At 37.4% G+C, this 23,055-nt stretch overlaps 1 protein-coding gene across 13 annotated transcripts in view; it reads right to left on the bottom strand.

Moving 5' to 3' along the window:
* Positions 1-1,251: 1,251 nt before the first annotated feature.
* Positions 1,252-23,055, bottom strand: part of GHR (growth hormone receptor) — a 157,468-nt gene continuing 135,664 nt past the window's right edge. For 12 of the 13 annotated variants that reach the window (XM_074533192.1, XM_074533195.1, XM_074533194.1 and 9 more), the window contains 7 exons: positions 15,954-16,083; positions 14,741-14,901; positions 13,733-13,911; positions 9,719-9,890; positions 7,108-7,198; positions 4,323-4,392; positions 1,252-4,053 (listed from right to left, as the gene is read on the bottom strand). In XM_074533192.1, the coding sequence (XP_074389293.1) occupies positions 3,091-4,053; positions 4,323-4,392; positions 7,108-7,198; positions 9,719-9,890; positions 13,733-13,911; positions 14,741-14,901; positions 15,954-16,083 (1,766 nt within the window). In that variant the 3' untranslated portion in view covers positions 1,252-3,090. The remainder of the gene's footprint in view (positions 4,054-4,322; positions 4,393-7,107; positions 7,199-9,718; positions 9,891-13,732; positions 13,912-14,740; positions 14,902-15,953; positions 16,084-23,055) is intronic. The other variant, XM_074533191.1, reaches the window with a different exon arrangement.

Raw genomic sequence — 23,055 nt, 5'->3', positions numbered from 1 at the left:
ACATTTTCTTTAATGGATAAAAAGAGGCTCAAACTTTTTCAAAACAAGATAGCTTCTTGCTGACTCCAACAGACAGGCAGCAGAGCAACTTGAGTCCTTGCTTTTGATAACCAACATGTTTTCTGAACAGAGATACTAGGGCAGATTAAACACTGCCAGGTAATCTACGAACAAATTGTCCTTCCAAGAAAGGGAACACGTGCAGGCAATTTATATGCAGGCTGGCCAATGTGTTTGAGACGGGCTTTAATGTGAAGGACTTTGGAGATGGGATCCAAAATGGCAATGCTCACACCATTCCATCCAATTAGGACATAGACTAGGCCAACCAGAGCAGTGACAAATGTTCCCTAGCTGCCTTCAAGGGTAATAACCAAAAGGTCAGCCACCTCAAGGAGAGGGATGTGTGTGGTTGTGATAATTCACCAGCACCCTTCTTGGGAGACCTGCATGCCCAGCTACCTCCCTGGAATGTTTGTAAACCAATGCATGCAGCATAGGGAATAAAAAAGCCTTCTAATATGTAATGCTTGGCTGGGTAGAAGAGAGAAGAGCTGTGGATGTTGTCTACCTAGATTTCTGCAAGGCTTTTTAACACTATCTCCCATAACACCCTCACAAGAAGCTCAGGAAGCATGGGCTGATGAGTGGACAATGAAGTGGGTTGAGAATTGACTGTCAGAGCTCAGAGGGCTGTGATCAGCAGTGCAGAGTGCAGCTGAAGCCTGCAGTCAGCCGTGTTCCCCAGGGCTCAGTACTGCGTCCATCTTGTTCACTTATTGATCAGTGACCTGGATGAAGGGACATGGGATGAAGGGACAAGTCTGAGGATGGCACAGGGCTGGGAGGAGTGGTTGATACTCCAGGTGCTGTGTGAGACCTGGACAGGCTGGAGAGTTGTGTGGAGAGGAACGTAATGAAGTTCCACAAAGGCAAATTTGCAGGGTCCTGCAGTAGGGGAAGAATAAACCCATGCACCAGTACAGGCTGGGGACAAGCCTGCCCATCACAGGATGTTCCAGCAGCATGTAAATGGGTCAGCTAAACTGGCAACACATCTTGGCCAGCTCTGGGTGCAATATGTCCTATGTCTCCATACACGTCCATTAGTGAAAACACTGGTTATATAAGGCATTGTTTCTATTCTAAGGAAAGTGGCTTTATGCTTTATTCTATGAGAAATACTTGTTTTCTCCTAATAAAATCTCTATTTTCCCTTAAAAAAAATTACCTGCAAAAAACCACATCGCGTCCAGACAGATCAAAGACAATACATTTATTAAACTTTGAGAAAAACAAACAAAACACTAACATAGAGAAAGTTAAATAGAAACTGAAAGACACATCTTCTGACCGGCATATCATGGCTTGTGTGACCAGTAAAGTACCAAAATGACATTCTGAGTTTGACTGAGGTATTTAACTATTTTTGGCAATAGAAACAGAGTAAGAAACTTCTTTCAAACACACACATAGGCATTACTTGCATTAGTGTCTACCATCTATGAAATCTTATATGAAACTAAATAATGCAGCTGTTAGAAAATTGTAGCAGCAAATTAGCAGAATATCTAATGCACATTTACCATAAAGTACGTGCTAAACTTAAAAATCCCACCCAGTAGTTGGGCCCAGTTGTGTAGCACTTGGTCACAAAAAGAGCATCAGTGAGTTCAGTTGGAGACATCATAAGCAAGACCTGAATTTGTTGCACATCATACACTTATCTTCAGGTCAGATAAAGAAATGAATGTTCCTATTTGCCCTCTGAGAAAGAACCCTGCTGTGATGAAACCATGGCTTAGGAAGGTAACTCCTGAAACAATAATAGTTAATTGCAAAGCTCTCAGGCTCTTAACATATGCAAGAGAGCTTCCCCACTGAGTTTCAGTTTTCTCTCTTTTCCTTCTGAAAGTGTGCCTAACATGGTCAGAGGAGATGCTGTTAGGCTGCAAAAACGAAAACCACGTTTGAACAATACTGCACTTGATCCCCTTGTTCCACTGAAGTATTTTAATCCTGTTATATATTTAAAAAGTAACTGCTGGCTAACTTCTGAAGTCCTTAATTTATTTTTTTAAATAAAGACTATATGTGGCACTGACTAATAAATGATACCTTTGGCTCACGAAGGGCTTCAGAAGTTGGTCAAATATGAAGATACTATGCTGCTAAGTTATCAGAGCTTATTCACGTGTTCTCAAAAATATTCAGTGAAAATTTAGTTGCACAGTGCTTAATTCTGTGCTCAACAAGATTTTGTTTATAAAAAGTGTATTATTATTATCATTAACTAGATTCTGATGAGGAACAGAATAATTTGCCCAAGTATGCTGTATATTTTAAAATTTTACATAGAACTTTAAATTGCATGTATATTTCTATAATAGTTCCCATAAGAAAGAAATAGAATCAGTTACTTTTAAGTTTCTACAATATTCCAAAAATTTATATATGTTTCTTTGGAGGTATAAAATGGCTCTGTAAAAACCTATTTTTATTTTAGCTGTGAACAAAATTTTAAAAAACAGAAAATTCCTTTCTAGGACTGCAGCAGTTACATTACTTAAATGGATCACCATAATTGAACAACAGTATTTGGTGTAATAGAAAAAACTTATGGTTTTACAACCAAAGTATTAAAATATATTTTACCAATTTATAGAAATCAAAATAGATGTGTTATTTAGTCAAGCTACTTTTGTGTTTTCACCTATATGATCAGTTCCCAACTATTGATATAAAGATCTCTGCCAACAGCAGTTTTTTCCTAAATTCTTACACTTTAAACCACCTGATTTTTAGCTTTATCAAAATGCACAATTTACTGTACATTAAACAGTAATTTCAACGTTTAATTTCACAAAAATCAACACCCACAAGAACAAGACAAAACAGCCTCAAGACAAATTCATAGATAATATTTACAGAACACAATAGGAATATTTTGGTGTATATTTTACGCTGCAACATTTCAGATAAAATTATAGGAACCACGAAAAACTTTTAGACTTCATTTTGGTTTCAGCATACAAGCCCGAAACTGACTCTCTGCTGTGAAACACTACACACACTTAGTGAAAAACAGAGCTATGGCATGATTTTATTCAGCTGGTCTGTGCTCACATAGCCACAAGACGCGTTGAATTCCTTGTCTGGCACTGGCAGTGCGGTGGCATTGAGCACAAGGCCTTGTGGAGACTGAATGATGTGGATTGATGTATAGTCTGCCACAGGCATCTCTGAACTTGGGGCTGCTGCTGTTGAAGCTCCAAAATTGGCAACAGTAGTGGTAAGGCTCTCTGTGGTGAAGTAACCATCTTCATTATAGACTTGTTCCTGAACACGTGGCTCATTCTCTTCGTGAGAAGTCACAGCAATGCACTTTTTCACATCTGCCTCACAGAAATAGGTGTTGTCCATGGTGAAGTTTGGTTCTGTGCAGCCTTCATGCTGTGCTCTCCCCAGCTTGGATTTCTGCCCTGGTGAAAGTACAACCCTGCCTGCTGGAGTAATATCACTCACTTGAGCGTAGAAGTCAGTACTTGCCAGTGAATTCTGGCTGCTTATCTGGGTATGGACTGACGGTTGCGGTGACTCAACGCTGTCTCCAAAGGGTGCCCACAGGTGGCTGTTTTCAGACTGAGTACTCCTATGCTGGCGTTGCAGGTCTGTGTTGGCAAGGCTTGGAAGTGACTCATCATTATCTTGCCTGTCAAGACACAAGAGATCCTCTTCTTTTTCAGCAGCCTTTTTGAACTGATCACTATCAGAGGTGGCATCACACGTGTCGCTTGCGCTGAAGTCTGTCTCTGGAATATCTGGTTCACAACAACTGGCCCGTCCAGAATCATCATCCTTCACTCCCAAGGAGCTGTGAGATTTCAGATGATCTTCACTCAGGAGCCTGTCAGTGTCTGAGGCTCTGTTCTTTTCATCAGGGTCTTCGATGTCCAACTCAATAAATTCAACCCACAAGTCATCAATGTAGAGCTGTGTCTTGTAGTTGTCATGGCAGGCTAAGATGGAATTCACTTCATCTAGCTTTCCTTTCTACAAGGCAAATATAAAAGAATTTTATAAAGGAAGTAATAGAAATGCTTATCCTTTTTATAATGTTGACTTATGTAAAGATGACTTATGTAAAGATGTAGTTATGTAATAATTGCAAAGGGATTAAAATTTATTTTATGCAAACTAATTCTATGGCAACTCCCCAAATGTCAGAATTTTCTTCCACAAAATTTTTCTGCCTGGGACAACAATTGTCATCTTCTACTATTATAAAGATTCCCATTGTAGATTTTAGAGTTCGAAATTACCTTCAAAAGATCTGGGTCAATCCCTTTAATCTTTGGAACTGGCACAGGAGGAAAAATAAGCATTTTTAACCTGAAAAAAAAAAGGCTTTTAATTGACAGAGGTCTTTTTTGAGGAAGTTAGAAAGAAGACAGGCTTACATTGCATTTATATTTAATTATTTGAAAACTTAAATGTTTGAAAATAAAATTTCAAATACTCCTAGGGAAAAGAATATTTTCTCTCATTGCAAATTAAGAAACAAGGTCTCTGCAAGCTTCCTTTTGGAAATCACTTAAATTTATGTGGGAATCCATTTTGGAGTCTGGTCTTTGACAATTCAATGCTGTATAGAAAGAGAGTAAATTCCTAGAGCTCTGTGAATATATTCCCTTTATACATACTTTCAGTGCAACCTGATACAAACCTCAGTATGTGGTGACCTTTCCAATTTTTTTTTCAGGGATACAGTAGCCTTGCATATGCCCAATAAATTTAAATAGGGGAACAGAAAATAGGAATTGGTGGAAAGAGTGAATTACTTTAGAACTAATAAATAAAACTGAAAAACATCTGCAAAAATTGAGGCTAGTATTTTGCCATCCCTATGACAGTTCTGCTTCTTGAATTATTAGTGCAACGGATAATAAAACAATTTGTAATTAAGGCAGGGCGTTACCCTTGTGGAGAAAGGTCTAATAACTTCCTTGGGCATTTGCAGGCTGTGGAAATACATACTATTCTAATCCTTCATAAAGTGCATTCCTAATTTTTAGGGGACAAAAAACCCCTCCAAACCAAACCACTCCCCAGTTCTTGTTTTCCCTTAATACAACAGTCGCTGTTCATGCCTGTCTCCTCCATGTTACCTCTCTGCTTCTTTTGCAAACAGATGAACAAAAGAAAAATTCAGAATTCTCTTTATACTGGGTTAATTGCCTATTTTAGAAAGTAAGGTGTGGAAAGTGGTTAATACAAATCCAGATATTAGTTTTGCTGCCTTTTTAGGGACGTTGGTGAGGTCCAGAGAGGGTAGCAGATGTCTTAAAGAGTGCCTAGAGAGAAATCTAGGCACCTTTGGCTTAACCATGGCATGTCCAAATTCCTCAGATGTTTCTGGTTTTGAGCAGATCCTCAGTGTTCTGCCCAGAAAGCCTAGTGAGAGCCAGAAATACAGTAATTTTCCATCTAATCTCTGGAGAGGCAGTGTAAACTGGTTGGGTTCTCAGAGTTTGGACTTGTGCTTTACGGCTGAATCCACAAATCAGGTATTCTGACAGGACTGGGCATTGCTTCTAATGAAACAGACAAAGAATTTTACCACTCACTGCCTGGAGAAGACATTTGGGAGGGAGAACTGTGCTCTGCTCCTTTTTTAGCCTATCATAATTCAAGCTTTCATCTCTCAACTCTGATGACCTAAACCTATGGCATCTGTCCTACAGAGACTCGCTCAGAGCCTGTGAGATCATAACTAAGGAAAATATTAATTGGCATCTTTCAGAATCAGAAGGTAACCAAGCATGGATATTTTGCATTATGGAAAACCTATGCAGGCTGCTTCTCTACAGAAAATATTGCCATTTCACCACTATATGGCAATGCTTGAAGGAAAGGGTGTACACCTGCAGTCCAGAAAAACTTTCCACATGAGATCCTCAGTGGAGAAAAGCTTCTTCCAGCATTTATGATTAGCATGGAAGATATTTATAAAATCTGATTAGAGATACGCTTCAGACTTGAGGATTTTCTCACTGAGAAAATTTCTCAGACTGAGCCACCTGCTGTTCAGTGTGCTGACCTTAGCTCCTGGTGCTACATGCACATTGCTCCATTCTGACACATCAAGCTTTTGTCATAAATTGTATCAGGAGCCTTGCTCTTAAATCTGGGACTGGGATGCTATTGCAGGGAATGGCTTCCTGAAATTAAACTCTGTCAAAGCATAGAGCTTGCCTAAATAAAAAATTACTGCCTAATGAAATTTTTTTTTTTAGATCTGCTCCAAATGCACCAAATTGTTGTAATTTCAGTATGTGAAATGAAATTGCACCATTTTTTGGTATGTGCAAAACTACTCAGTGTTCATTTTCAAAGTGTATACACAAGACCACTGACAACACCCATGTGTGCACTGGGTCTTGACCATAGTGTACAACAGTACTGATATGACATCCAAGTTGAATTCTGCCAAAACCTACCCCTGAAAACACATATTAGAAGATTAATTAATTTTAACACCTGTTATTTTTATTTATGTTTCATTCTTTCATTTTTGTATATGACACCATTTCATAATTTTTAAAAACAATGCAATTCTGTGCTTAGTTTCATTTTATTCCTGTTATCTACAGAAACTGCACTTTATCCACAGAGACCAAATATTGCCCTATGAATCAATCTCTTTCCCTTGGCTTCAAGAAGTACAGTTTAGTGGAATGGTCTAAGAACAAAATCAAATATATAGACATAGGTTTGTATTAAATTTTTGAACAGCATGTGAATAAAAAATAATATGTTCAAAATTTGAGTGAACTAAAAAAAAGAGTTCAAAGCGTAAGTAAATCAATCATGTCAATTCTGCAGAATAAAATGTACTGCAGTGAAAGAGGAAGATCAAGATAATCAGATTCCCCATGCTGTAGGCCCCATACATACTAATCTCAGTTATATGTAATTTACAAGAATAGACAAAAAAGCTCAAAATGGTTCCTTGTCCCCCATATTTGAAATAATCGAAAGATCTTATTTTTTCCTTTTTTTTTAAAGCTACAGGTACACAAAATCCAACAAATAAAAAGTCTCTACCTTGGTTGTTTAGACAGCATGATTGAGATCACTGTTACAGCCAGCCCACACACTCCAAAGACAACAACTAAGAACCATGGAAACTCAACTTCTGAAAGAACAAAACATGAACATATAAGCAGGAATGTCACATCTTTAACTTTAGCCTTGTCTTCCACCACTTGAGGATTCCAAAATGGTAAAAATTGATGAAAATGTTTGTTACTCAAATGTAAAAGTTCTATGTTCAGCAGAAATAAAAATGTGCTTTTGTCCTAGTTCTGGTCAGCACTTGGATGTTCATGGATACCACCTCATGTCACAGCCAGGGGCAGATGAAGGGACTCACTGCCTTCCAAGAAGGGTGTAACTTTTGGTTGAAAAATGTGGTGGCATTGTCTGACATTGCTTGTTGTCTCTGCAGTGAGCATCTCTCACTCAGAGGGTGTGAACCACACTCTCTTTTGTATACTTTTGCTATTAATATTGTGGTATTAATATTATATTAATATTGTGGTACTGTGGTATATTATTATGCTTTTACTGTTTGTTTTCTTATCTAATTGCTGTTTCCAGTAAACTGCTTGTATCTTGACCTGTGATCTTCACTTTTTGTGTTATCAGTTTCAACTCCTTCCCACAGGAGCAGAAAGGGATAGAGGGACTGAGTGAGCAGGATGTGGTTTGGGAGAGCCTCAGTCACGGCACTGAATTGGGAAGTATTGTTCCTAATCCATTGCAGCGTTTGGTCTCAGCAGTTTCCATGCATTTATGAGACCACTGGGGCTCCTGCTAAACCAGACTGATTTCATAAATCTAAACAATATCTTAATAAAGATAATGCCTATAGCAAAACCAGCCATGAGGAACATGCTTGGAACATGGTATCAAGTAGCCCTGAGGGCATATAATGCCACAGACCATGCTAATACTTGTTCATTCACGCTGAAATAACATTACTAATAGCACATAAAATCACAAGCAAACTATTTTTCTCTCACAAAAACTAAGGTATGGTGGTGTCAAAAAACATACCACTTCTCTTTCTAAAGGTCAAACATTATTTATTTTGTGGACCAACTGAATCAACTGAAAAAAAGCCCCTTTTATTTACCTTGCAGGTGGTTACAAAGAATTTAGAAATTATTGAAATAAGCAATTTAGTAGAAATTACGAACAATGCTGATAAATGAAATGTTTTATCTCTTAAATACTAGCAATTCCATTATTCTTAATATTACATTGTAAACTACAAAGCATAGAGAATTTTTTTCTAGCTTTAGTCTTAGATTTTTCTAATTTTTTTATAATTTAAAATTTCCTGCAGAAATTTCACTCTTATTTTTTTTGGGCCAAGGAACACTGGACAGAAAGCTTTAAAACTCTATATATGAACAAAAATTCAGGTATGAGTTTGAACTCTGTGTTCCCAGCTCAGATTTTGACAAAATGTGCTTTCAGGCATCAATAATGTCCTATATGGATATGTCTGTGTTAAACAGGTCGCTATTTGAATAACTCATTGTCACATCAGTGAGACCAGCAAATGTCCAGCTCCTTCAAGAAGTTAGAACATTGCATTAGAAGACTTTAAATTATTAATACACGAAATGTATCTAAAGTTTAATTTTGTGTTCCTGAAAGTGACATACAAAAGAAACAAAAATAAATCCTCAATCAAATCAGCTCACTGCAGCTGTGTGAGGTGTGTGGATTAGGATCACCCTGAAGAATCTGAATTGCAGTGACTGAGGAAAACTGGCCTTGGGATGGCCTTAGAATTTCCAAGTATTTTAATTTTATTCATATGAACACTATGACCACTTAATGTGGATAAGGTTAATAAAAAATTGCCACATGTACAGAACATCAACTGTTCCTATAAATTAGAAATGAGAACTAATTATAGGAAAAACTAAAAGGGAGAATCTAGCCAGATTTTGGAAGGGTAGAGTTACAGGTTGTTTTGTATAACACCTTCACTAATAACCTGGAAAATAACGTGAAGAAGCTTGTTAAAATTACTTGTTAAAGACCTCGTATTTTGAAAACTTAATTTAGTAGCTCAGACCTGAGAAGATGTCTGGAAAACGCACTATCTCATTCCTTCAATAGAAAAAATGTGATTCTCAATGGCTGATTTTTCTTGTCTTTAAAAGCACTTGAAAATGAGTACCAGTCATAAGCAAGAATGAGAAAAATACTCACTGCCCTTGATAGTATATCAGAATGATTAGAAAAGCACAGAATTCTAGAAAAATACTTAGCCAACAGTATTGCAAGAAATCACAATTCTTCTCTTCCCAACTGAAGTGCTCATTTCAGATTATGAAGTATGAGATTTAATTCTGGTTTAGACTCCATGAGATGTGCAACAGCAGTTACTTCTGACTCTTAAAACTATTTGTATTTTTGATCTCCGATGATCTGTGAAACAGTCTTGCTGAGTTTACTTCTGAACTTGTATATGGAACTTGAACATTCTCAATCTCTCCCAATGATTCTCATGTAGTAGGCTTGAATACCTCTGTATTCAATCATATAATACAGATGAAACCACCCCCTACCCCATCACCGAAAAGACAAAGCCACCGAAAAGAATCACAGCTATAAAAATGCTTTGCTTATTTACCTTCTGTGCAATGATCACATCCAATGCCTATTTGAGAAAATGATACATAGAGGATTTCACTGAACTCCCCAAATTTTTCAGAAGTTCGTTGTCTTGATCGGATTCGTATCTCATAATCTCTTGCTGTCTTCAGAGAGTACAGTGGAACCACTGTTGAGAGCCTGGGTTTTAACTGTAAAGACAGAAGAACTGTGATTTATTTGTTTGAGTGTACTGGAAATTTTACAATGTTGCTTATTTCTGAAGGCATTTTTGCTACTGAGCATTTTAAGGATAGCACAAGAAGAGTTCAGAGAACATTAACACCATTTACTGTCAAACTAGTAGTCATCAGGCATTTCTGTGATTCAGGGGACCAAAAGCAGACAATCCAAGCTCTGAAGATACAGTCAGTGAAGAAAGGCAGCTTCCCCCAGTTACATACCATAAGTAGGTGGTGTGAACATCTTTCACTGATCTTTCGGGTTGTAAATACTTTTTACTGTTATAACACAACATTACTGATTACAGAATGCCAAAAATGCTGTTAAAATAACACAGGAGTTCTAAATTACTGCAATCTCCACTACGGGTTTAATGGTTATAATCAAATATTTTGCATGTTATGAATGTTTTTATTTGGTGAACAATCAAAATCTCCAGCTATATACAAAATGTGATAATGGAGACTGTGTGACAGCTGGCATCAGATTGTGGTCTTTGAAACTTCTTATATTAGCTGAAACATACTTAGATACTGCTGAATATGAAAATGTTTAGGAAATCACACTGGAGGTCGTAATAAGTAAAATTTCTGCCTTTTTCTGTTATACCTCTATATGCATTTTCATTCCAATAACCCTACAAAAGTATACAAAATAAGGAAAATGTGCTCAAAATAGAAATCAAAGTGGCAGATATTATATTCTACTTTTACTTTAGAATCAAATATGATACCAGAAAAAAAGCATCATGGCTAGAACTTAAAATATCTGGAAAACAGCTGCCTTTGGGAATTTGAAGGAAGCTTCAACAACACAGTCTTATAATCTCCATAGCTGCATAACCTCAACTTGAGACAATATTTGTTGGTAGGTATGATCTCTGCAGTTGTCTGATCCCTGGTGACTTCTGACTCCAATGTTCTTACAACCAACCAGTCAGATTTTGGAGGAGACAGACTGCTCTTCTCTCCTAGTAGCTGAGCATTGTGGAGAACCATAGCTGTACGTCACCAATGTTTTTAATATGTGTAGAATATCCATTTGGAAATCATTGGGAAGGATATTTCATATATACCTATTTCATGGTATTAAGCCACAAAGTTCACTGAAGTTTTACGGATAAGTTTACATGCATCCCAAATAATGGTCTTACTTGGAAAAAGCCAAGAAGAATAAATCAGAGCCTTTATGATAGACTCCTGGATGCAGCAGGATGTATGGAGTGGGGAAAGTTCAGCAAGAAGTGAAAGGATGAACAAACAGCATTTGTCATAGATTAATTCAAGTAAAAGTCATATGAGAGAGACATCATAAAAGGTAATCAAAAATTTATCTCTGTCTCATGAACACCCATTATGTCAGAGTGGATTTTATTCATTTAGAACGATTCTCAGAAAATAATTTTGGTCCTCTTATCACTACAACTTACTGTTTTAACACTTACTAATTAATGTTTAATCTTCTTTCAATTTAGAAATTATTTATTTTCAACTAGTAAATATACTGACAAAATAATAAAGGCTGTGCATGAAAAAGCGATGAATCATCCCAAAAAATCTAGAAAAATTACAAACAAATCTCATTAAGGAGGGACTTAGTACCATAAAAGGTACTATAAATTTACTTTTTTATTAGTTACATGTACAAAGCATTATGGTGTATTTAAGCAGTCAAGGATTATCCTTTGTGTAAAAAACTAGTAATAAGTAGACATGTATAACTTGACCATGTATAAGCAGACATTTATGTCTTAATGTGCTTCAACACTGATTAGAGAAGGCATTTGTAGCAAGGAATCCAAAGAGTGAAATTGTAGCATTGCTCCAATGCTGTCATTCAGAATCTGCTTTTGTCCTAGGCCAGACAAGGATTTTGTTCAGAAATTTGTCTTTTGTACTCTCATATATGAGTCTCAGTGAATTATGCCATGTTTATATTCCTAAGATGAAAGGCTTACAAAACCTTCCACTATACACAGGTTAAGTCCAACATAATCTATAACACTTTGTCTCTTGAGGCAAGTATCACAATCAGGAATTCCTTATCTGTGTTCAGAAAGAAGACTGATCTTCAAATCTTTCCTCTCCTGAGAAGAACTATTCTCAAAGTGTTCTGGGCTTATTGACAGAACTGGAGCAAGAACAAAGCTTTATTAAGGTATTTATATGACTGATATCAAAATTCTTATTAAAAAAAACATTAAAATGGTGCATTTTTAGAGACACACCTATATTCTGCTTTTGAACATTTGCAGATTTTCAGCGTCTTAAAGATTATTGATTTACTGCCTAAACTTAACACATTTCACAGGCTTTAAAAGAGAAGCTAATATACTAAGTATATATATATTAAGAGGCTAATATATTAAACCAGTATAGATAGAAAGACAGAGAATTAATAGGAAAAATCATTACAGACATTATAGGCCTTTTTGGCTGTAGACTTGTTAATAAGGACTAGGTTAAAGAGAAAATACTAACACTGGGAAGGACCAGAAGTGAGGAGTGAGCCAAGGTCTTTCGCAGGGGAAGGCAAACAAACCAGTTTGACTGCATTTCAATTGGTAAATCTGGCTATGTTCAAATTGTTGGAATTTTCCTTGTGTAGTTAATGACAAATTTGTAACAGTATTTTCTGGAATTTTTTTTTCTGCCAATTAACTCAGTTCATATTAATAAGAAAGCAATGGAAGAATTCTGCTCTGACATAATGTTCTTACTGAATTGAATAAGAGCTCTCCATATGCAAATATGCCATGACACACTGGAATTTAGTCTATGCATTCAGGTAAGATGGGCACAATATCTTACCTGTAACAGAAAAGCTAACTACATGAGAAGTTAAGTGATTTTCAAAAAGTAAGCTTAAAATATTTATAATATATTATTTTATATTTTCACAGACTATCCCAAAACTTCCCGTTGATGTCTGGTATGAAATCTGTAAGTCTTATCTCTGCTACATTATTTTTATTTGCTTATTGTATCAAATTTTAAATTGTAACTCAAAGTCCCTTCCTTCCTTCCTTCCTTCCTTCCTTCCTTCCTTCCTTCCTTCCTTCCTTCCTTCCTTCCTTCCTTCCTTCCTTCCTTCCTTCCTTCCTTCCTTCCTTCCTTCCTTCCTTCCTTCCTTCCTTCCTTCCTTCCTTCCTTCCTTCCTTCCTTCCTTCCTCCCCTTTCTTCCTTCCTTCCACCCCTTCCTTCCGCCCCTTCCGCCACTTCCTTCCGCCACTTCCATCCATCCATCCTTCCTTCCATCCATCCATCCTTCCTTCCATCCATCCTTCCATCCATCCATCCTTCCATTAATCCATCCATCCATCCATCCATCCATCCATCCATCCATCCATCCATCCATCCATCCATCCATCCATCCATCCATCTTATAAATTTACAGGTACTCTGAAGAATCTGGATTGACATGGTGATATTTACCAAACAAAATATTCCTGTTCAGACTACTGAAACATCATGCACTGTTTAAATAGTTGAGGTTTAAGAAAATAATAGATTAATATTTTATCCTTGAAAACACTTGCATATATCTGACTCTTCCTATACTTACTAATATAACACAGGTGTTTCTGGGCTTTTCATTACTTCATTATTCTGCCTGTCAACTATCTTGACACATAAAGTTACAGTATGTGCTAGAAAATGTCAGAAAAAAAATGCAGGTATATTGTTTAAGAAACAAGGCATTGTCTGATTAGCAATTACAAACATGTTTTTCATAGTGGTACAAGAGTGATAGGGATAGAACAAGCCTGCACTGCACTATGACTAATGTATTACAAATATTTGTTTCATACCTCCTTCCATTTTGTCTCATTAACTTCTTTGTACTGCAATTCATATTCCAGAGTAATCCATCCCTTCCGAACATCTGCTGTTGGTGGTGGATCCCATCTTACCTGGATATCCCCATGGATCCCAGTTTGACTAGTATTTAACAGAGTCCAGTTAAGGTTGACAGGGGGATCAGGTAGTACTGTTTAAAAGAGTATTTGGAATAAAACAGCCAGTTTTCAATGTGAAATGACCATTCTTACTACATAATGATAAATTATTTCAGGACTTTAAAAGTATATTAACCATGTATTTTCTGATTAAAATCAAATATATTGCAATGTCAAAGCTATTGCAAGTTTGATAACAAGAAGGCACTCTGCCAATTGGTAGCAGATATGTTCTGCACAAATCTCACCCAACCAACTAATAAAGAAGACTAAGAATGAATGCTCAGCTGAATAAAACACAGCATTGGGTATTCTAATTACCTGTAGGAATAAATTATCTGGATATGCAGAGTGCTTGTTCAGAGTGGTACACTACCACTCTGAACAAGCAATAACATCTGTGAAGTCCCAGGCAGTCAAGATTCATATTGCCATAAATATAAATCCTAGCTTAGAAATACTAGACATCCTGATCCTTTAGATTACAGTTGATTCAGGAAAAAAAATAGTGTTTGGCTTCCAGAGTTTTGCAGGATCAAGGTTTTAAAGCCAACTTTGCTCTACAAGGAGATATAGTATGCATTAGAAAGGACTCAAAGTGAAAGCAAAGATAAGCTCATTTGAGCATGCACACATTTGAGAGACCACTGGTATTTAGAAAAAGAAATCACATATTTGATTTTATCCTTTAAGCTTTCTTCCAATCTAGGCAGTATTTTCTGGTGTGTATCACATTACAGTGTTGCAAAATCAAATCCCTTCCCACGTATCATACATTTTAACATTTCTGAGAGGCAATATTTAAATACAGCCTAAGTAATACAAAAGCTTATAGAGGTAAGATACATAATGAAAGCATACCTATTTCATCAACACTGAAACATTTTTTATCATATACTTCATTTTTACTGGCAAGTTGAACACAATACGGTGTCCACACAGAGGTGTAGGATGCATTGAAGTAACAGCTATTTTGTCCTGAAGTCATATAATCAGGGCATTCTTTCCAGTCTTCCTCATTACTAGAATGAAAAAAAAATTGCAATGTTCGTGAGAGAGAGATTTACAGACCTTACAAAGTACAAATTACAGATGTTACTAGACACAATACTGATAAGTTGTAAAATTTATGAAAGGGATAAAAACATGTCAGTACTGATGGTGATTTATAATGAAACCACTGTTGAAGAAACCTGTATAGCTGAGTTTAGGTACTCAGGTACTTAGTGGCCTGGAAAATAGCTAAACTTTATGGTGCCTTCTAACCCAAAGCATTTTATGATTCTGTTATTCTATATTCCTATGATTTCTGAGATGTCTCAGAGTAACTAAGAAAGCCAGCCTTGCTATTAGGCTTAAGTCTGCAATGCAAATGTATCATTACCATCATCTGTAGATCAAAAAGATCAAAACCCTGTTCATTAGAGGGAACAGAAATGCACGTCCTCCTATTCCTGTGAACAAAAGGCCTATTTCCTTAATAGCCATTACTGGTAATGTCTATGTCATTTTTCAGGCTAATCATTCTAGCAACCTGAAATTTAAAAAAGCTTAAAGTGGAGCTGAATCATAATTGAACAGGACTCAATGGAACATTATCCCAGTATCATAGCAGCCTTTTCCCCTGGACCAGTACATTCAGATTTTATCACATCAATTGATCAATGGGGATTTCATAAAACTTTAATAAAATTTTGAAAGGGACTGTATCCAACCTCCACATTTGTGCACACATATAAGGAATCTTAGTGTTGCAGGTGAGATGGATAAAGAATAAACTGAAGTTGCCTATTAAAAAATCCTTACCCTAGCTATATAGTGTTCAGTTTTGGATTCTGCAACCTGGACCTACATTTAGTAAGAATGTGTTCTTAATTATCTGTCAAATAATGCTTGTTGCTGCAAATTGCTCAATAACTACCAATAAAATCTAACATTGGAAAAAATGTACTTAAAACATGGGTTTTTACCCTTTAAAAGAGTATGGTTCATATCACAGCAAAAAATTAACAGTAGCAACCTAACAAACATGCCAAAAAATACTTTTCTCTTTTCCTTTTTCAGCTTTTATTACCTCTTCTTGTACAACAGCTGTAGTGTTCTTGGAACAGTGAGGTTATAAAAATTTCCAGCAGTCCAAAAACATGAAAACGTCTCCATTTCAGGTGATCTGCATTTGCTGATTTGTGGCCACTGCAAGAGGTCTGCCAGAAAAAAAAAGCAGGGGATAGAAGGACACACATTAAACAAATCCAAACCCCAGATAACCTGCTGTTAAAATGAAACAGCACCTTTAATGAATAATTAACTTTTCTTCCAATCCCTTATGTACAATGAGGCAAGATTTAAATTCTTACATGCATACATATAGAGGGATATAGAAGCCATAAATTCAAAAGATGCATCAAGCTCTCTTTTGTGCCATGTAGAAGTGAATATAATCACAGCTTGACACTAGGCAAAGGGATTTGCCAGTCCTACAGCTGTAACTGAACAGAAAAGTCTGTTTCAGATGGAAGGGACCTCAAACAATCATCCAGTCCAACTGCCTGACCACTTTAGGGCTAACCTAAGGTTAAAGCCTGTTATTAAGGGCACTGTCCAAATGCCTCTTAAACACTGGCAGACTTGGGGTGTCAACCACTTCTCTAGGACGCCTGTTCCAGAGTTTGACCACTTAAAGAAGCTTGTCCTAATGTCCAGTCCCAAGCCCTCAGGTGCAGTTTTGAAACATTCCCACATGTCCTGTCACTAGCCCTCTTATCAGCTTTGCTTCCCTCCTCAGGATGCAATCAAGGACATTCAAATCTTCTTAAACTGCAGCGCCCAATACTGCACACAGGGTGGTCACACCACGGCTGAGCACAGTGGGCTCACTGCCTTTGGACGAGCTGGCTGTCCCCAGTTTGGTTACAGCTGAATTAGCACTTCATTTGCTTTGAAGAAGGTGTGGTACTGCAGAGCTTCCATCAGACTCACCACAGCTTAGCACATACCCAGCTGATGCATTTCATGACGCCTGCTCATGGCAGAAGCTACCTTGGGCTGAGCTACCTGAGCTAAGCATGGGCATGTTCTGCCACATGCCCACTTCTATATCCATAATTTCTATTCTTTGTCAAAACTGAAACAATGAAAGCTCATAAAATGACTGCTGCAGTAAGTCAGCCACATCAACTCTAGTGAGAAGTATAAATGCAAAAGTTGCAGGTATGATTCACTGCTTCCAAAGTCAAGCCTTAACTTTTCCCTGAGTTTGAAAGTTCTAATTTCCAGTGTTCCCTATTTGACCTGAAAAGCTTTCAGAGAAAGTACATGGAATTGTCTACCTCTCTTCACAGACTATCTGGGAATATGATCATTTATTTAAGAAAATTTCTCCAAAATGCATTTAAGATGTAGATGTTAGTCAGGTATTTATGAGTGGTGAAATGATCCCTGAAAAGGGAATAACATGGTGCTCCTCGACCCTGCATGCAAAGTTCTTTGCGAAGGTTTTGGCCACTGGAAATATATATCACAGCTGTGAATATCAGAATTTCAGACAAAATAATAAGGAAGAAATATGTTAATGTCAGGGTGGCGAAACATTGGAACAGATTGCCCAGAGAAACAGTGGGTGTCCCACCCAGGAAACATCCAAGACTAGGTTGGACAGGAGTCTGAGCATCCTGGTCTAGTTGAAGACAGCCTGTTTGATTGCAGCTGGGTTGGACTAGAGGATCTTACAGGTGCCTTCCAGCCCAAACCATTCTGTGATTCTGGGATAATACTTGATACAAGACATTTACCTTCAAAGTCAGATGCAGTTATCTGCAAGCACTAGGGACTTCCTGCTACACAAGAGGATACTGTGGCCTTCATGAACGCTGAGTCCTTTATTTATGGCTCAGACACTCCATGCCTGAGCAATCTGTTTTTCTCGGGCTCAATGGTTTAAATTGTGTACTTTAAATTACAAACCGCCAAGTGTCCATATCAGGCACTAACTGGTACGCGAGTATTATGAATTTCTGTTTTGCTCATCCCATAAAGTTGTCTGATTTTACACTTTGGACAATGAACAAGGCCTGAGAACATGTCTGTAAATAGATTTCACAAGCTGGTTAGATTAAATCTCTCTGCTCTCCCCTTCCCTCTCCTGCCTCCCCAAAGCACTGAGGATTCATCTTGCCACCCTAAAATAAGTGAAGTTTGATTGGAAAGATTTAAAAAACTGGCTTATTTCTTAGCCAGCATGTTCTGTTTCACTCAACTTTAAATAAGTTTCAGTTTAAAACTGAAACAAATATTGAAATGAACTGTTGGTGCAAAGGGAAACAAATTGCACTGTTCTTTTTCCAGAAAATATTGAAACAGAACATTTTTACTATTGTGTCTAATTATTTTTAGTGTGATATTTAGCATTTGACAGCTTTGGCAAAACTTCAAAATGCTTCTGGGATTGATGTTGATTTGAGCTTTTACATAGTTTCACATCATTTGTCAAACAATTTCCATGCAGTAGATGTCTTTGTTAGAAACAGCACATGATCACGAAACTGCAAATCGTTGTAACATAAATCCAAAACAAAATAGGATAAAAGATTCAAAAACATCATTGTATTTATAACTTTTGCAAGTGCGAGTGTCCCAGCTTTCAAATTTGAATTTTCTTATTTAACTGAAAAGCAAATTACTATATAAAAGCAAAACAAATGAAAAAAATGTTTAAAAACAGAAGAAAATTTAATTATATTTGCTGCTTTTACTTCAAAGACATGAATAAAATTGCATAATACCTATAATCAAGAAGACACATGTCTCTCCTTTCTTCTATAAACAGATAGTGTGAAAGGAAGTACATGCTATGGCTTTTCCTGTTTCTATCCTCAGCTACATGCAAATATAGTTATTTTTACTGCAACACATTAAGAATTTGAGAAAATGATATATTGGAAAACTACTAAATTAGAGTATTTCTGTTGATGTATCTATATCTGTATTTATAGCCAGAACATATAATATTTACAGACCATGCAGACTATGTTCTCATCTGTAGGAGTAAATAAAGTCACACTGTCATTTTTTCACATAATGAAATGAACTGAATTGAATCAAACTTCACTTACATCTTGAGAGGTCCAGCAGAATCTTAGATATAGGCTCTACCATGTCTTACTAATCGATTATCTGCAATTTACCAGCTTTATGCACACTTTCAGATGTACAAACTCTTTTAGGAAAACAGATCATAGCACAACCAGAATGGCATCATTTACAATGGAGAGGATTAGAAATGCAGAATACAGATTAAGACTTGATCTGTTACATCCTAACTTCAGAAGAATGTATCCCCAAGACTCTCATTTTCATTTCATCAGGACAGGAACATTAATTCTTTATCTCATAGATGTTCCATCAACAGTCCCAAGAATTTTAGAACAGGGAGTATTTTTGTTTGGGATTCAGTGCTCCTGGTTAACCAGTTTATATGAATACATATATTTTTATTTTATGACTATTTAAAAGAAATACTATCTTATGATAAACATTTCCAGTTTCTGTATCAAGTTTCCAGCCGCAGATTTTGTGACTGACTGAACGAAACTTTAGCATATTAACTTGTGTAAGACTTGGCATTCCTGGGGTAGAGCTCATGAATTCCTTGTTTCCCACACAAGTCAATTATCAGCATTGTGCATCCTGTGTGAGCTCCATCTGAACAAACTGTCCCAGAATGTGATAACTGTAAGCAACAGCTCAGCTGAATGCATTTAGGCATAAAGACAGCAGGGAAATAAAAGTAAAGGCTGTCAAACCAAAATTTTAAATAGACTAGAAGAGAAAAACAAAGAAGAGCAAAACAAAGCATGGATGCACACTTCCTATCTAAACCAGTAAGTTCCAGTCAAACTGTCATTAATAAAACCACTCGCTTTACTCAAGATAATGGCTTGACCAAATATGCCATTTCAACAGGAAAAAACATGGGAAAAAAAGTGTAAGAAGGCTAATTCTTTTGGAGATTGAATTTACTTTTTTATTTTCCTTTTCTTCCTCTTCCCGCCCTTCCTCTAATAAAATATAACTTTAAAAGGAGCTGAAAGTGTGGAAGACTAAAGAACTGACATATGTAACCGGGATGTAGCAAAACCGGTCATCATCATCTTGGAGAAAGTCCTACTGCCACCAGACCTCTAGCACTTCTGCAGGGACAACAGTGGAGGAGTACACAAACTGTACAGAAATAGCCCACTTATTGGTGCAGGACTTTGGTAGGTTAAATGATAATAAGCATATGACTGATAAAAATCAAGCTAACTAAACACAAAATGATAAAAGGGCTGCACTTTTGCTGAACAAAATGAGGTGTTTCTAGAGTGAATTTTAGAAGCCTCAAGTAGAATTATCCATTATCAGAACTTCCTGTACCAATCAAACCTACAGCAAAGTTAAACTCACAGAAGAATAACATGCCCCAATATGCAAATCACTGATAACTAAAATCTTATGCAACAGCACATCTCTTAATATAATCCATTCTCAAAGCACATACAATGTGTCACTGCTAGAGTGCAATACAGAAAGGTGGAAATGGCAATGCAATGAAGGGAATTCATTACAGTTAACACTGAAAACAGCTATGAAAAGCTGGAGTGCTATTTCCTGTAGCTCAAATTTGTACATTGGCAGTAAATGCTCTGTCAATTAGCTCCTGCTCCTGAATCCACCAGGCCCATCAAAGGTTGGGTCATTTAATTAATAAGAGCCAGTTGATTTCTGTGCTACCAGGAAATTCTAATTTGTTTAAATTAGGCAGTAAAATGAACCACATTTGGTGTCAGTGGATGATATGTTGAATAGGTACAATCTAGTACTAATAAATTGTCAGACATCCTATACAGACAGCAGGAGAAGCAGTACAGGGAGACAAAAACCAGGTCACCTCTTCATCAGGCTGCTTGCTAATCTGAACCAGTTTTTGCCCTAAGTAAAAGGGACCCATAAAGGACCAACAAGTTCTGGAATATATTTTTGTGGAAAAGAATAAAATTTATTTAACATCAGTAATAAATCAGATCCTTTTGTACAAAATACTTGACAGAAACAAAGCAAAGCTTGATAACTCTGATATGCTGTATCACAGTGAAAACAGAATGGAAATGTTGTGTAAGAGAATACTATGACCATGAAGTAAGCCTAAATATTTTAATAGTTCATGATAAATTCAGGTGTTTTATTTAGAAGAATGAAAGTGGGATGTTGATGTTGTAGTGTGTTTTAAGTTTCTCAGTTTGCTCCCCCATTTTATGTACTGTACCCTTCTTTGTTCTTTGTAAATGGTTCCTCTCTCCCCAGTTTTTCCCGCCACTGCCTCCTTGCCAGTTAAGTTGCCTGGTTACCATACTATTTTTAGTTGCTAATGTTACAGTTTGTAGAACCGCTCCTCCCTCATCCCACCTTATAAGTAGATGTTTTCTCCTCCCTGGGCACAGTCAATCACCCCCCACTCCTCCCAGGTTTCGAGAACCTTCTCCTCTCTGGGGGTTGTGGTTGGCTGTGGTCCCGGGGCCCCTCCTTTACTTTGTATTCGTTGGTTTCTGGTGTATGTCAGTTATGTTCAGTACCTCCCTTTGAGTTTCCCCATTGGATAGCTGAGCTCCCCTCCTCTCTCCTCCCCTTCCCTTTAAAACCTTGTCTCTCCCCCTGTTCGGGGCCATTTTGCTGGTTGGTGCCCCTCCTCGTTGGTGCCTCCGGATCACCCAATAAACCAACTGTTCACCCCCAGCAAGTGGTCACCTCCTCTATCGTCTCTTGTGCGCCACTCTGAGCTCTTCCTCCAGCCCAGCCTGAGGCCAAGATGCCGAGGGGGGCTGGCTTCTTATGCGCAGGGGCGTTGGCCTTCTCACCCCTCGTGCTAGCCGGATCTAGGGCCGCTTACGCCCTCGCGCATGTTTACTTCTGCATTGAACATTAATTTGGTGACTGCTATCTCAAAATACTTTATGTAGCATCCCTGCAAAGCAGCTAACTATTCTGACTGATCTTTCAGAAAAAAACTTCTCCTATCTTTAGTCTAGTGAGTCTGATGTGGTTAAAAGCACAAAAGCCAGGAGAAATTGAGCTTATTCCATAGCATAGAAGTCTAACAGCTGTGCTGGTTTCCCACACTTTCTATGCTATCAAGCATCCACAGAACAGAAATCTATGTGGCTCACACATGTAAGGGTAGTACACACAAATGAAGTAAATAAAGCTCAGGACTGAGAGAAAAAACAATCACACAGCATTACTCAGGACCATTGCCCATGGGAAAGTACAGGGAGGAGAGTGGATGTGCACATGTGCCATGTCCCATGGTACCTGGTATGTGCTTTCCAAATCATGCCCTCCCACGTGCAATGGTGGAATCAAGGGATTTCTGTTTCAGGTAATCACTGTCTACTGGCTTGCCTTCATATACAACAAATAAAGAGAAGCAAAGCCAAAGGTCATGGTAATTGTAAATGAAAGGCAGTTAATGTAACAAACCCATTTTCAATTCTCTCTTAATTGCTTACGTAGTTGTAACTTAAATTGAAATGACCTTTTCAAGAAACTATGTACAAAAAAAAAAAAAGTGTAATGCTTTTATCTGTTACAGCCATTGGTGGAGATGTTCAGTATTGGCTAGCATTATGTGGAAGATTATGTGAGGAAATATGGAAGCACAAATGAGGTCCTGTGTCAAACAGAATGTGCAATTAGCAAACACCACAAAAGGTCTTCCATGCCCTTCTCAGTGCAAACAAATTTTTCAGTTTGCAAACTGAAACTGAAACTGATAAAAATTTTCAATATCCTTCTTTCTCCTGCATATGTACTAGCAATTTATATTCTGAAGCCCAGTTCAAAGTTAACACTGCCTAAAACCAAATGCATTGCTCCCTACCATGCAGCAATAAGGGGTTATCTTTGCTGAGATTGGTGCTCAGAACCAGCACCAGAAAGACAAGCTTTTCAGAAAGAGAAGCTAAAGTTCAACTTGGCATTCCCAATCCAGGACCTAATACGTTCCCAAACTCTAAGAGAGTACTCAGAGGACATGGGGAGTAAGACTGTCAGGTGTAAGAACTGCAACTTGGCAAAACAATGAAAAGTCACTCTAGGGCATATCTTAATGCTCCTGCCTAAATGTTGCAACTTACTTCCCT

The sequence above is a fragment of the Zonotrichia albicollis genome, chromosome Z (genome assembly GCF_047830755.1).
Source record: "Zonotrichia albicollis isolate bZonAlb1 chromosome Z, bZonAlb1.hap1, whole genome shotgun sequence".
NCBI lineage: Eukaryota > Metazoa > Chordata > Aves > Passeriformes > Passerellidae > Zonotrichia > Zonotrichia albicollis.
This window is presented reverse-complemented; position numbering and strand designations above follow the sequence as displayed.